At 49.9% G+C, this 14,622-nt stretch overlaps 1 protein-coding gene across 1 annotated transcript in view; it reads left to right on the forward strand.

Annotated features, from left to right (window-relative positions):
* MEIS2 (Meis homeobox 2) overlaps positions 1-729 on the forward strand; it is a 170,685-nt gene extending 169,956 nt beyond the window's left edge. The window contains 1 exon segment of the mRNA XM_032187797.1: positions 210-729. Coding sequence (XP_032043688.1) covers positions 210-496 — 287 coding nt within the window. The 3' untranslated portion in view covers positions 497-729.
* Positions 730-14,622: the final 13,893 nt, after the last annotated feature.

Here is a 14,622-nt window from a genome sequence, read left to right on the forward strand (position 1 = left end):
ATTTAGTTCTGTTATGTGCATTATCCTGCTGAATGATCAAATTAAATGCAAACTAGAATTTGAATGTCTGCAAACATTGGCAAGAATCTGCAGCTAATTTTAGACGGAAGATTTGCAGTGTCTGTTGTTTTTCCTGTTCATTTTAGATGGGTAAATTGTAAAAACGTTGAGGAATCTGACCTGCTTTTTTTTCCCCCTTTTTTGTCTAGGTTTGCAAGGCATGCCAGGGGACTACGTATCTCAGGGTGGTCCTATGGGTATGAGTATGGCACAGCCAAGTTACACTCCTCCCCAGATGACCCCACACCCTTCTCAATTAAGACATGGACCCCCAATCCATTCATTTTTGCCAAGTCACCCCCATCACCCAGCCATGATGATGCACGGAGGACCCCCTACCCACCCTGGAATGACCATGTCAGCACAGAGCCCCACAATGTTAAATTCTGTAGACCCCAGTGTTGGTGGACAGGTTATGGACATTCATGCCCAGTAGTAGAAGGGAACTCAAGGGAAAAACAAAACAAAATAAAAACTATTTTAAGACTTTTGAACTTTGACCAGATGTTGACACTTAATACGAAATTCCAGACAGCTGTGATTATTTTTTACTTTTTGTCATTTTTCATCAACAACAGAGGACCAATGAAACAAGAACACAAATGTGAAACCATGGGCTCACTGAAATGAATATGTCCATGTACAGATCCTCTGGGAAAAAAAAAAAAAGAAAAAAAAAGAAAAAAAAAAGAAAAAAAGACTCCAAGAGTTATAACTACTGTAGTATAAACATAGGAACTAAGTTAACTTGTACATTTCTGTTGATCACTCCGTTATGTTGCCTCAAATAGTTTTAGAAGAAAAAAAAATCCTTGTTTTCCACACTATGTGTGTTGTTCCCAAAAGAATGACTGTTTTGGTTCAGCAGTGAAGTCACTATCCATGAAAGACCTTGAAAGACCTGTTTTGGCCAGTGAGAAAAGAACTACCCTGGAGATGAAGACGAAAAGTCTTGCTGGGTCTCTCATCACTCAGAAGACTGTTCCAAGAAGGCCTTGCCATTCCCTCATTTTGTTCCTTCATAAAATGTGTCCTTTAGTTTCAAACAGATCTTCATAGTTTGTGCTTTATTAAGTCTCTCCCCATTCTCTCCCCATTCCTCCAGTCTTTTTTTTTTTTTTTTTTTTTTTTTTTGGACTCTTCTTCAAAGAGCTTGCAGGTGAAGATTTAAAAGACAAAACAGACAGAGCAGGAGCTTCTTCCAGTAGTTCTGAGCCTTGGCTTTGGACAAAACATAACTAAAAGTTGGGCAGCTTTCCTCAATGAAAGAAGTTACTAACGGTCTTTGCACCAAACCTAGAACTTTATCATGAACTCAAAGCTTGGGAAAAAAAAGCAAGAGAATACTGTAACAAACTTCGTACAGAGTTCGGTCTATTAATTGTTTCATGTTAGATATTCTATGTGTTTACCTCAATTGAAAAAAAAAAAAAGAATGTTTTTGCTAGTATCAGATCTGCTGTGGAATTGGTATTGTATGTCCATGAATTCTTCCTTTCTCAGCACGTGTTCCTCACTAGAAGAAAATGCTGTTACCTTTAAGCTTTGTCAAAATTTACATTAAAATACTTGTATGAGGACTGTGACGTTATGTTTTAAAAAAAAAAAAAAAAAAAAAAAAAAAAAAAAAAAAGGTGTTAAGTCACAAAATGCGGTAATAAATATTTCATTTTTGATTTTTTGTTAGGCTTTTGTGTTTTTAATCATGCTTAATCGAGACTGAAGTTACTGGGAGAGATGTCTCAAATATATTTCTTCATGAGTATTGAAAAGAAAGGTTGAAAAAATCAGAAACAAGCCTGTCATCAGCATTAATAGAATAATTGGGTGAAAGAACATCTGAGATTATATATTTCTGTTGATTATCGATATTATTTTCATACCAGACTAAACAAAACTCAAACTATTCTCTCACCAGCTTGTATTTCAGAGAGCTGTGTCTAATGTCTGTACTATCTGCTAATAACATAGAAGCTCTGTGTGAGTTGTGAAGGCCCATGTGCGAGACCAGTAAGCCATGTGTGTTAAGTGTACGTGTACGTGTCTATGTATGTGTAAGTGCATGTGCATGCACAGCCACTGCCGTCCTTAACTCCAGCTACTTAGCTCGGCACTGAAGAAAGGCTGTAACCCAGGCGTAGGTTCGGAAGTTTCAGGAAGAGCAAAGCAGCTTGGACTTTAACGAGAGTTTTACCTGTGTGAGGATTGCACAATGTAGCTTTTGAGATGGTTTTATTGCTTTTCTTTTCTTCATTTGTTTAAAAAAAAAGGGGGGGGGGGGAATAGAGACCCTCAGCTAATGAGGGAAAATGTTAATTTGACATTTTAAATATAAATAGCTGGTGCAGAATCCTGGGCGAGGGTTGGTTTTACTTAAACGAAAGCCCGTGGCATTTGGAAGAAAGTGAAGGAGAGTTTGAGTTGGAGGGAGGAGGGGGGATTGTCACTGCTAGAAAGACAATCTGCTTTCCCAGAGCTTGGTGGCACTGCTCAGTCAGCGGGAGCAGGATGGGGCCCAAGGAGCAAGGAAAGGCTTTGCCTTTATTTCGGGCGGAGAGGAGTGGGAAAGGGGTTGGAATTAACTTTCTAGGAAGCCAGTGTTACTTCTTTAACCATTTGTAGATTTGTGACCCTCTTCTGCTGTCCTCCTCCTCGTTCCAAATGGCTGGCATGTTATTAAAAACTTTGGCTGACAACTTTTGCCGCCAGAATGCCGCGAGAGGTTCAGCCTCGGTGTTAATGTTTAATTTCTGAGCTGAGTAAATGGACCCACGCTGCTGGCAACAGAAGGGAGGATGCCAGTGGAATGGGTGTGAGGATTTATTTAGCAGTCGGGTCCTGCTTTGTGGGCGTCATTTTAGGGCACCCGTATGAAATGTAAAGAATGGTAATTCTACACTAGGCTTGGATAGTCTCTGTCCCGGTTAAAATCACGTCGACCCCCTAAGTCCCGAAAGAAGAGCATGCCCTGGGTCCCAGTTTTCACATTCTGGTCACTGTGGATGCGGGAAATAAGAAGGCAAGGTTTGTTGTGTCAGCACGTTAAGAGGGAGGCTATGTTTTTAATCAGGACTTTATTTTCTTGCAGATCTTTTCTTCACAGTTTTAGGAGAAATACCAGAAAACGTCCTCGCCCAGGTAGAAGGACAGGGAACGATTTATCCGTAGTAGATTGTTGGGTTAATGTTGAACTAAACATTGATGTTGCTGTGTTGTCCTTTATTTTCTTTCTCGTTTTCTTCCCCTTTTGGGCTGTGCTTACCGTGAGACGTGCTGCTGCGATCCAAGGTACAATAACGCGCAGAGATTTCTCCATCTGAGATTTACTGTTTAGCACGGAAGGTTCCGATTTTGGTATTTTTAAAAACTGCTCAGCTGTCAAAATCAACCAAAACGGGAATAATGTTTTGACAGCGGTATAGTGTTAAAGAAAATACTCTAGTCTGAATAAAAATTGCTTATGCTATGGGAAACGAAGGGTAACAGAAGAAACACCTTTTGTTTACACACACACATGTTTATAATCCCAAACTCCATTTTCCCTGAGCGGGTCTGGGCCGGGGGGTTGCAGTCACCGCAAACGAGGGGTTTTTCTTCCAGATTTCGCTGCGGTTAACGCGAAGAGAGGAGGGAAGCGCACCTCCGCCCGCGCAGCCGCCCCCAGCCCTGCCCGCCGCGGCGAGCGGCCGCTGCGGGGCCGAAGAGGCGATGCCGGGGGAGCCAAGCGCTGTCCCCCCCCCACTTTCCCTCCCGGCGGCAGAGCGAGCGAGCAAACTGCCCCCGACCAGGTTTGCGAGGGCCGGGGCCGGGGAGGGGGCCGGGCACGGGATGCGGCGGGGGCACCCAGCAGCCGGGACGCGCCGGCCCCCGCTCTCCGTGCGGCGCTGCCCCTCGGCCTCGCAGCCCCCGGGGCACGGAGGGGTTTGGGGGCCCGGAGCGGGGCCGGCCCGCACCCGCTGCTCCTGCCGGGGGAGGGCGGGCGGAATCCCCCCCGCCGCCGCGGCCGCTTCACCGGAGAGGGAGCGGGGGGCTCCGACAGGCAGGGGGAGGCCGCCTGGGGAGCGGGGACGGCTGCCGAGGCTTGGGCCGGCACTTTGTGCTCCTGTCCTTGTCCCTATTGCTGGGGGAAGCGGGGGGCGAACCCCAACGGCGCCGAACGAGGGCTATCGGCTGCCAGGCTGGCGAAGCCCAGCGCCTTTGAGCCGAAGAGAACCGTGCGAGATTCGAGACTGGCGGGGGAAAGGTTTGAAGGAGAATTTTAATATTAATAGTTTTGGTGGCGAGAAAGAGAGACAGAAGGGAGGTCGCTGCTCTGGGCAGAGTCCCCGCGACAGTGATGATGGATGACCCCGCACAGCTAAACAACTCCTCCCCTTCATCCCCACACGATGTCAGAGCTACTTTACTTGCAGCTTTAGGAATAAAATAAATAAACACCCTCGGCCCCTTCCTCGCATCGATTTATGGAACATTATGAATCAATTACTGCTCTCAATATTTTAGAATTTGCTTATATAAAAGGGGGTCTGCGGCCGAAAAAATGCATTAACCTTTACCTTAGCAGGAAACACAGAACCTTCCCGTACAGCCCTGTGACTAAAAAATCGCTACAAATAATTCGGGTTTAACCATTTTCCAAGAGCCGCATTTCTGGGGAGGCGACGGGCGCTGCAGCTGCGCATCTCTACGAACGACTTTCGAACTGGAGCGTAGGGAGCAAGCCGTGCAGCCACACGGTGCGTGCGGCTCCGTTATTTAACCCTCCTAGAAAATGAAAAAAAAAAAAAAAAAAAAAAAAAAAGGGAGCAAGCCCCACGGCACACACACAGCCCCCGCTCGATGTGGTGTCGCGGGGGCGAGAGGGGCCGGAGTTCGGCGCCTGCGGGGCAGGGGCGCAGAGCGAGCCATGCTCGGTGGCTCCGTGCTATGGGAAGGGGGCGTCGGCAAGGACAGAAAGTGTGTGAAGTTGTGTTTCTCTCGCTTTTTCTGTATTCTCCCATTTGCAGCCGTGTTTGAGGATCTCAAGGTGTTTCTATGGCTACCTTGTGTATGTGGGAGGGTCATATGTGGAGGTGCCCAAGAGAAAAGGCAGCTCTTGGGTGATCATTTATCAATGTCACCCACATAATGATTCTCTCTGCAGCCTTCTATTGATGAGGATAATTACATTAGCTCAGAGTGACTGATCAATGAAAAACCACCAAACAAAAACTTCTTTACTCTCCTATAATACCAAAAACCGATACAGAAATAAGATAGAAAGCGAGGGTGGGATTTCCCTTTCCTTTCCTTTCCTTTCCTTTCCTTTCCTTTCCTTTCCTTTCCTTTCCTTTCCTTTCCTTTCCTTTCCTTTCCTTTCCTTTCCTTTCCTTTCCTTTCCTTTCCTTTCCTTTCCTTTCCTTTCCTTTCCTTTCCTTTCCTTTCCTTTCCTTTCCTTTCCTTTCCTTTCCTTTCCTTTCCTTTCCTTTCCTTTCCTTTCCCTTTAGCAAATATTATTATTATTTTTTTTTTAACGGACGAGGGAAAGTAAGGAAAATTCACCCGATCCTTTTAAAAAGAGGCTACCGTTTTCTGAAAAACGTTTCCCTAAACCACTTGGCATCATTCTTCGCCTGGTAAAGGCGAAGTTTAGAATATGAACTGCGGCTTCTCCCTGGCTCCCCAAGCCTCTGCTTTTCCGCTAGTTTAGTTCCTGGGAAGGGGTGCCGGGGGGAGCACGATATTCTGGGGCTGCGAAGAGGGAGAGGAGAAGGCAAATAACTTTTCTTTCACTGTCGCAACTGTCTATTTGTCAGGTTTTCTTTGTTTTTATCACTTCATAAAGTAGGTCTATTAAAGACGGAATGTTGCCTCCCTAAGATGCTTCTATATCGGTGAAAGTTTGCAATTAAATTACGGTTGCGTTCTTTCCAGAGTTAAAAATCAATGTTTTCTCAATTAAAGGGGATTTTAATGCTTTTACTTGGCAGTTGTTAAGGACGCCGTAAATTTTATTATAATGCCTCCGAGCTGCGAAGCCCGGCGAGCGGACAGGTTGATATTCACTTTGGTTTTGGGGGAAAGAAGAGCTTGTCGCTGGTTTTGTTTCTCTCTCGAAAGGGCCTTCTTCACAAAACTCGACTCATTCCGACCAGCCGCAAGGCAGAGCGATGCCGAGGGGGCGGGGGCAGACGGGCTGTGCGCCCCCCAGCACTGCTTGCTGCTGACCGGCCCCCAGGCTCCGGGGGCTCGGTCCGCCCCCGATGCTCGGCCGCTGCCCGCGGGCTGCAAGAAGCCGCCTGCGCGGGCACTGCACGGCTCTGCCTGCGAGCACGCGGCGCGCTAATGAAGGCATGTGTCTGTGCTGGCGAAGACCTTTACGTGTCTGGGAGAACCTACTTACAGAGGGGACTACAAGTTAACAGTTGGAAGTAAATGGGAGCCGGAATCAGGCTGGCAGAGTTTTTTTTTTTTTCCTTGGCCAGAACATTTTGTCTTTACAGGTTCCTGCCAGGTAAAACACACTAGGGGGCTGATTCTGAACCCACTTACAGGGGGTTAACTCCTCGAGCCGCAGGAGAGTTCGTTCCCGGGCCGTGGGACCAGAAATAGGCCCCTATCGTCAGGTTTTGTCTGAAGCGCGCTTAAAATTCCTTAAATTAGCTCCATGAAGAAACAGCGCAAACTCCTTTGATTAAAGTGACTGTCAGATTCTTCGAGATTAGGAGAGAGAAAGCGCAGAGTAGGATGTATTTATTATTTATGCCACAGTCCTCAGCGCCCAGTTGGAAGGGGGGGATTACAGAGGGTGTTTGAAGGGGGGGGGGGAGGGAGAAAGGGAGGGCGAGCCAGGGAGATGCAACAACGCTGGCTGGCGGGCGGACCGAGCCCCTTCGCTCCTTCCCCTCCCGGAGCCCCCGAGCAGCTGGGGGCTCCCCAGTCCGGTGCTGCCGCCGGCGGCCCCCGGGCAACGCCAGCTCCGGGCTTTTCCGTCCCGTCCCGTCCCGTCCCGTCCCGTCCCGTCCCGTCCCGTCCCGTCCCATCCTTCTCGGAGCCCGCTCCCACGGGGCCACGGAGCGCGCACGGCAGACGCTGCGGGATGCGGGGCCCCAGCTTTGTGCGGAGCTGGGTCCCCAGCGCGGCCCCGCGTCCAGGTGGCTGAGCCTCGGATGGCCGGGTGCTTGCCCTTAGCGTGGGGCAGGGGCGAGCGGCAAAAAAAAACTGAATGGGAGCCGCGCGGCAGTGTCGGGGGAAACTAACGATGTGCTTCAGCTCTTGCCATTACAGGGAAGGAGAGGGGGGGAACCCCCTTCTGATTAATAACTAGCAGGGTAATGTTGAGGGCTTTTTCTGCCCGATTGCCTTTTTGAATTAGAGCCGATTTCTTCACACTTCAATAGGACCTGTCTCTTTTAAAATGACTGACAGATTTGTTTCTCCTTTTTTCTCTCCCTGAGACTTAATGATGTAAATTTTCTAATTAGTTAAATCGCGTTGCTTAAAGGCCTTAATATTTACCGGGCAAGGACCGATAGCCGCGCTCGGATCCCTGGAAAGAACCGGAGCGGCTTTTCGGGAGGGAGGGAGCAGCCAGGAGGGAGGGGAGGGCTGGGGGAACAACGCAAAACGAGAGCTAAAGTTCAGCCCGGAGCTTCTTCCCTCCTCCCCCACGCCCCCGAACCCGCTTTTATTTTTCAATCAGCTAAGATTTAATTAGGAGCCCCCAGGCCGGACGATCTGATATTTTCTCATTAGTTTCCCATCAGTAATCTCGAGTGTTAGATTGGCTTAAAGGTTGTCAACATTTGACCAATTTTATTTAAGGCAAAGAAATCACGCATTATAGCTCCGGGACCTGAGATCTGAAAATAAATCCTGCCCGGATCAGCGGAACTAACAGGCGAAAAAAATGTTGACAATTTCTCGCCGTATTTAATAAGTTGCATAATGCACGGTACACACAGAAGGGCGGCCGTGGAGGGGGGTGTGGGTGCTCTCCGCGCAGCCACGGCCGGGCCCCCGCCATGCGCGCACCTTGCGCGGCGCCCGCCCGGGGCTCCGGGCACAGGGAGCGCGGCGGAGGGAGAGGGTGCGAGGGAGGGGGTTAAGGAGTGGGGGGCGCCGCGGAGCGCGGCTGCGGGTGCGGCCCTGCGCCCCCGCGGGAGCGCGGGCGCGGCGGGCACGCGGCGCGGGCTCCCAGGCGCAACGTCGGAGCGCCCCCTGCCGGCTGCGCCGCGCAGCCTCCGGTCGCGCCGGCCGCTCGGTTACGCGCCGAGTGTGTGTGTGCGGGGAAAGCGAGGCCATGCGTGTCGCCGGGAGCGCGCATCGCCAGCCTGGCGAGGGAGCGCGCTCCCGGCCCCTTGCCCTTCGCTCCGCAGCCGGCTTCGTGGGGCTGGGGGAGACTGTTTGCCAAGTGTCTTTTATTTTATTTTATTTTATTTTATTTTATTTTATTTTATTTTATTTTATTTTATTTTATTTTATTTTATTTTATTTTATTTTATTTTATTTTATTTTATTTTATTTTATTTTTTATCTCATTCCATTTTAAAGAGCACCGACGGGGAAAAGAGTGGGCGCTGATAACAGGGGTCAAGGCGCTTTCGCAGCCCCTGCCATTTGCCCCCCTCCTCGCCCCTCCGCGGAGTCCCCCGGGCAGGGTCCCGGCAGGGCGCCGGGCATCCCCAGCCGCATCCCCAACCCCAGCCGTGCCCGGGGTCCCCGCCATGGCTGCCCGGCACCCGCCCGGCCCCGCTGCGCGCCAGGCATGCATAGGGCCAGCAACCGGGGTGAGGGGAGCGAAAAAGGCAATAAAGCAGGGCAAAACGAGTGTCACATGGTGCCGGTAATTTATAGGTAAGCAAGCCTACGGTTCTGTGTTTATGGAAAACACGGCAGAAGGGTGAAACCAACCGATCTGCCGCGAGGTTGCATCCCAGACGTGTCCCCGCAGCGACAAGCGCCTGCCCCGTACCTTCCTCGCCCCTGGAGCGAGCACCCGCAGCCCCCCAGCGCGGCACCGGCCGCCCCCCCCCGCTGCCGGCCGGGGAGCTCCGGGGACAGGAGGGGGGATGCGGCTGCAAGGGAGACCCCGGCCCGGCGCCCTCCGGACCCCCGTTGGTCCCCGGCGAGGAGGACGCGGTCCGGCGGGGCTGGTGGGGAGAGTAACAAAAGCACAACTCCGCTCGGAATCCACAAAAATATATATTAAAAAAAAAAAATCATAAGTCGGCCGCGTTTAAAGAGGCACCCGAGCCTCTTTGCGCGCTGAGGTGCTCCAGTTAAATATTTATAGTTGGCGTCATTATTTTGCCCATCGGAAAAATAAAAACAAAAGCAGAACACCGCCGCGCAAACCTGAGCCGAGTTGCGTTGGGTCAGGGCTGTGCCTAGACAGAGCCCGGCCAAAACAAAGCTTTGCGGATCTGGCTTGCTGGATCGAGACAGTAGTTGCTCAATTTTATTTTCTTTTAAAAATGTCCGTGTGAGGAATGGGGGAGGGTGGAGGGGAATATTTATCAGAATAGCAGAAGACACCTTTCTTGAAACAAAGGCGAGGGGAATCATCTCGATTGCAAATCCATCAGGCAGAGACCAAATAACAATATTTATAGGAAGGCATTCAGAAATACGGTGTGCTTAAATAACAACAACAAATGCTTACTACAGTTGCTACAGCGCAGCTTAATAAAAAATTAGCCTTACTGACAGTCTTGTCAACATCTTAAGTAAATTATCATAGCGATGGTCTTTGGAGAAGAGAACCCACACTCCTTACTAAAACACCTCCTATCATTAATCTTAAACCACTTGAAGATTATGATGGAAAGAATGGGATCAGTAACCATTATCATCTCAAATTGCTGTTAAAAACTCCGCTGTTTATTTTTGCAACCAAAGCAAATGTAGCTGGGAAATGCAGAAAAGGAAGAAAGGAAAACACAAGAAAGGCAGAACAATTGAGGCGAATCCTGTTGCAACCTCGATGATAAACACATGGAAAAAGCTGTTACTACTCTGTGGATTGCTGGAATTTGGGTAGACATTAGAAAAATAAACAAAGCAATGGCTCCGCACCAGCTCTGTTAGAGCACCGGTACATTCAAGGAAAGGTAACTTCTTAAAATTAATTGCATTTTCCTGAATATTCTCTATTTGCCTTTATCTACATCGATCGTTTGATAAAGATCGAAACTATTAAAAACGAACTTACACCTTTTATTGTTCATTTCCGAAAATAAATTCATTTTTAGCCTTTTTTTTTTTTTCTGGTATTTTGGTATGCACTGTTTGACTTATTTTTCTTCCACAATCGTCAGAATAAAGCCTATATCATCATTCTAATGGGGATCATCCGACATACTCGAAACATTTACTCAAAGTGAAGTCTGTTCAGAAGCGCTCTGTTATTTTTGTTGTAACCTCTAATCTTATCACATCACCCCTCTTTGAAATGAATTTTTATAGCTGAAAAATAATTTGTTGTTGTTGTTGTTAAACTAATTCCAGGATTTGGTGGCAGAGAAGGGAGAAGCTGCTGATTTAGGGACACTGGACCAGAAACGCTACCAACGGCTCTTGACACCTTCAATGAATCCGCAAATCGATGCGATCTGGGCACCCGCGGCTGAACTCAATCAGACGCAGCTTTTTGAAGTTGTTGCCTCCAAACGCAAAAGTTTACACGAAGCCTTTATCGGCGCGATGCACCCCGGCCAGCCCCTCCTCCCCCCCCCCCTCTTCCCCCGAGAGGGAGAAGGGGCGGCTTTAGGACAGGAGGATGCCACCTAGAATCTCCTAACCCCTTATTTTCGCCTAGCGGAGCCGCATCTCTCCGCGTCACCGGCCACCACCCGTTTCAGCTGCGGGTTGCTGGTGGCGGGGGCGAGCGGGCGGCGCTTCCCCCGGCCCCGGGGGCGCGCTCCCATCGGGGGCGGCACTGTGCGGGTGCTGCGCGGGGCGCGCAGGTAGGCGCCGCCGGGGCCGCCCTGCCCGCTCCCCCGTCGTGGCCCCACAGTGACCCCAGCCCGGGGCTGAGGGGAGGTGAGAGGTGACGCCGCGAGCTAGCGCAGACCTGGCCCTTTTAAAGCCACAGCTAATCAGTCCTCCGCTAAATTAAAACCTGGGAAGCCGAGGGGAAGCAATTTCGTTGTGAAGAATTACGGGGCGCGCACCGGCACGGAGGGGGCACGGCAAGGATGGCTGCGCACAGCTCGGGGGCCGGGGGGCTGCAAAACACCCGGCACGCCGTGGGGATCCGGTGGATCTCCGCGGGTGTGGGATCACAAGCGCACACCCCAATAAAACCCCGGTTTTCCGCTGGAAAACTTCAGCCCCAGAAAGCGTGCGGCGGGCTGGGGAACTCAGGACGCCCTGCGCCGGGCGGTTTAATTGCCTCCCTCGCCAAGGGCTTGGCGTTTCATTAGGGCACGTGAAGAAATTAAAGTGGAAGAAAAAGTGATAAATTTTCCTGTCAGTTCATTTGTCTTCAGTTGCGAGTTGTTCTTTAAGCTCCGTAAGAAATAAGGAGCCAGCCGCCCCAGAGGTGCGAGGACGAGCGTGCCCGTGTGTGCGCGCCCCCGAGGGAAAAACGCGTGGGACCTGGGCGCGGGGTGGCCCACAAACTGTGCAAAACGGTGACGGTTCAATTTTTCCTCCTCAATTAGGAAATATCCCTCGATTTGTTTGGCACCCATTACTTTTTAATAACTCCGTAGAATCAGGAGAGGAAGAATAAACGTCTGCTGCGAGTAACCCGCTGTAGCGCAGTTGTTTTGCTGGGTTAATGTGCAGCTGCATGCGCAACACGAGAATGGCCGTGAACGAGATGCACAGGAAAAGATAGAAAATAAAGACTGCTGGAGGAATAATGATATTTGCCAATGTGTTTACGTCAATGGGTCGTAGCAAGAAACACCGAGCTTTGCTAACGCAGCTCTGGTACATCCAGGCTCCAAGGAAACTTTGCTTTTTCCTGCATTCTAGGCAGCAAAACAAGGGACTGAGGAGGCTGCGAGCCGCTTTCCCGGCTGCTGCTGTAATTAATTTAGGTGTGGCGATCACAGATTCGAGGGAGAAGGACGGGGCTGAATTCGCCCGCCCGCCTCCTCTTTCCCTGGCGCAGCCCCCAGAGCAGGTAAGCCGCTGCTCCAACTCTTTGTAACCGAACAAAAGGGGGAGCGGGCGCCTGACGTCAGGGAGCAGCATCCCCACGGGGGCCCCTCCGGCCCCAAACCTACCCCCCAGGGCTGGGGCGGAGGGTTGGGGTTGGGGTTAGGGTTAGGCTGGGTTAGGGGGCGGTGCTCGCAGAGGCTGTCCCGCAGCATGGCGGAATCACGGGCGGGGGGCGGTGCTGGGGGGGGCGGTCGTCAATGTCCAGCACCAAACTTGTGCAGACCCCAAAACAGCCACCGAAGTAAGTTCATCGGGCGGCAGAGGCGCTGGGCTCCCTTATACGGTCAGCGGTGCCGTCAAGGTGCTGTGCGACCCTGCAGCCGGGCGGGGGCGGGGGGAGGAGGAGGAGGAGGAAGGGCACGGGGGCGGTCAGCGGGGGGCCCTTTCCCGGCGGGGCGCAGCGGGATCGCCACCCCCCACGCCCCGGGCAAGCTGTCAGCGCCGCCGTCCCCTCCTCGCCCCCGCTCCCCTCCTCACCAGCGTCAGCACGGAGCTTTTGGGGCGCTTTCAGCTAAAACAAACAAACCCGCCAAGATTCACCGGCGAGAGACGCGCCGCCGGCCCGCAGCTTTAGGACGAGGCTTTTCCGGGGAGGCCGATGGGGCCGCAGCCCTTCAGCGGCCCGGTACAGCCCGGTTCGCCCCCCCCGTGGGCGCCCACGCGGGACAGGGGCCCGGCGGGATGGGGGAGTCCCCCCCAGGGCGGCTGCAGCGGAGCGATGCCGGCCCCTCGTCCGTGGGGCTGGGGGAGGGAGACGTTGTTGTCAGTGCCGATTGTTAACCCAAATAATGATAATAAAAAAAATCGTTACAGCTGGGCACTAGCTGAATATGGCAATTACTATTATTGCCAATCACGATTAGAAATAATTATCCTGAAAGCACGAAGGGCTCAGCTGCCAAGGTGTTTTGAATAATCGCTCTGAAATGAGCAGCGAGCTGTTGGGTTCACGCATAGGGAAGACTGCAGACTTTCAGGTGTAGGAGTCTCTAATGGAGACCCTACCCTCATTGGGCTCTGGTTTACTTGCCAGGCTTCACTTTGTCATCTCTTGCAGGTCCACCGCAGTTTTGATCCCATAGCACCCTGCATGGGGCTCTCCTGCAGCACCCATCCTGCTCTCCTCCACCGAGACCCATGACTGCATCAGATGTCTGAGCACCTTCCCAAGGCACTGTGCTTGGGTCCCTCCATCTTAAACAGAAATGCAGCAAGCAGGTTACCTCCTAATGTGGTAAGCGGAGTGAAGCCCTGCTTGCTCTGGGTGCATTCTTCAACTCTGCACAGGCCTTTCCTTTTGGGTATTTGAAGTGATGTGCAACTAGGAGGAGGTCACAGGTGACTGACAAGTTCAACCTACTTAGCTCAATTATCCAAGTTTCATTTCTAAATTGTGTTCAATCTGATCTTCCTGCCTCCCTCCAAATGATCTAAGAGGGGGAAAAAAATCAAATGAAGTCAGACAATTTAAGCCAAATCCTGTATACCATTATTTATATGTAAAATCATTTTTGTGATATATACTCCTATTAATGGTTATGGGATGCTGGATCCTTCCAAGTGGATTTATAAACCTAGCCATCAAATTATTTCAAAGGCAAGCCTATTAGGGACAAAAATAATGATAAACTTTCAGAAGCTTTGTAAAAAATAACTTTCTGAATGTTGTCTCTTTAAATTTTACTTAAGTTTTGTTTTTAATTTAAGCCTGGAGGCACAGTAGAGAGAGATGCAGAGTCTAATAAGGAGTTTGGAAAATAATGTGCTGTAATCCAGTGCCGAGCTATTTCTCCATAAAATATAGATAAGGAATCAATTCATAAGCACAAATATCTACTACGACTGAGTTTTAACATAACGTTTCACATGAGCATTCTTACATGCATTATTAAGGAGATAACAAAAGTGCTTCAAATCAAGCCCCATACAGTCACATCTGGAAATGCTCTTTTCTGTCTAATTTTCATTTTTTTTTTCCTCTGAAAAAAATGTTAGAAGAAAAACTAGTCTGTCCCCTTGTATATTAACTGTTACCATCAGCTTTTAATCAGCAACATGTATAGTTAGATTTACAGAATCCATTCCATGTTGCCTCTTTTAGCAAACAGTAAAATGAAGATAATATCTTTATTCATTTATAGAACCTGATGTTAAAACTAAAACTACACACAAATAGCATATACATTGCTTTATGCATATAGACAGGCATGCAGATACATAGACACAACACGTATATATGTGGAAACAAGTCATGACCATGAGTTGGAAAACATAATAAAAAGTATCTGTGCATTTCACCAGATCCTAAGTCAGACATCATCAGATAAGAAGTGGTCTAGGGAAAATTAGTTTAAGATCAGACACAGCTAATTTCTGAAGGTACTGGAGCTTCAGCAAGCTTGGCCATAC

Source organism: Aythya fuligula, chromosome 5, assembly GCF_009819795.1.
Source record: "Aythya fuligula isolate bAytFul2 chromosome 5, bAytFul2.pri, whole genome shotgun sequence".
NCBI lineage: Eukaryota > Metazoa > Chordata > Aves > Anseriformes > Anatidae > Aythya > Aythya fuligula.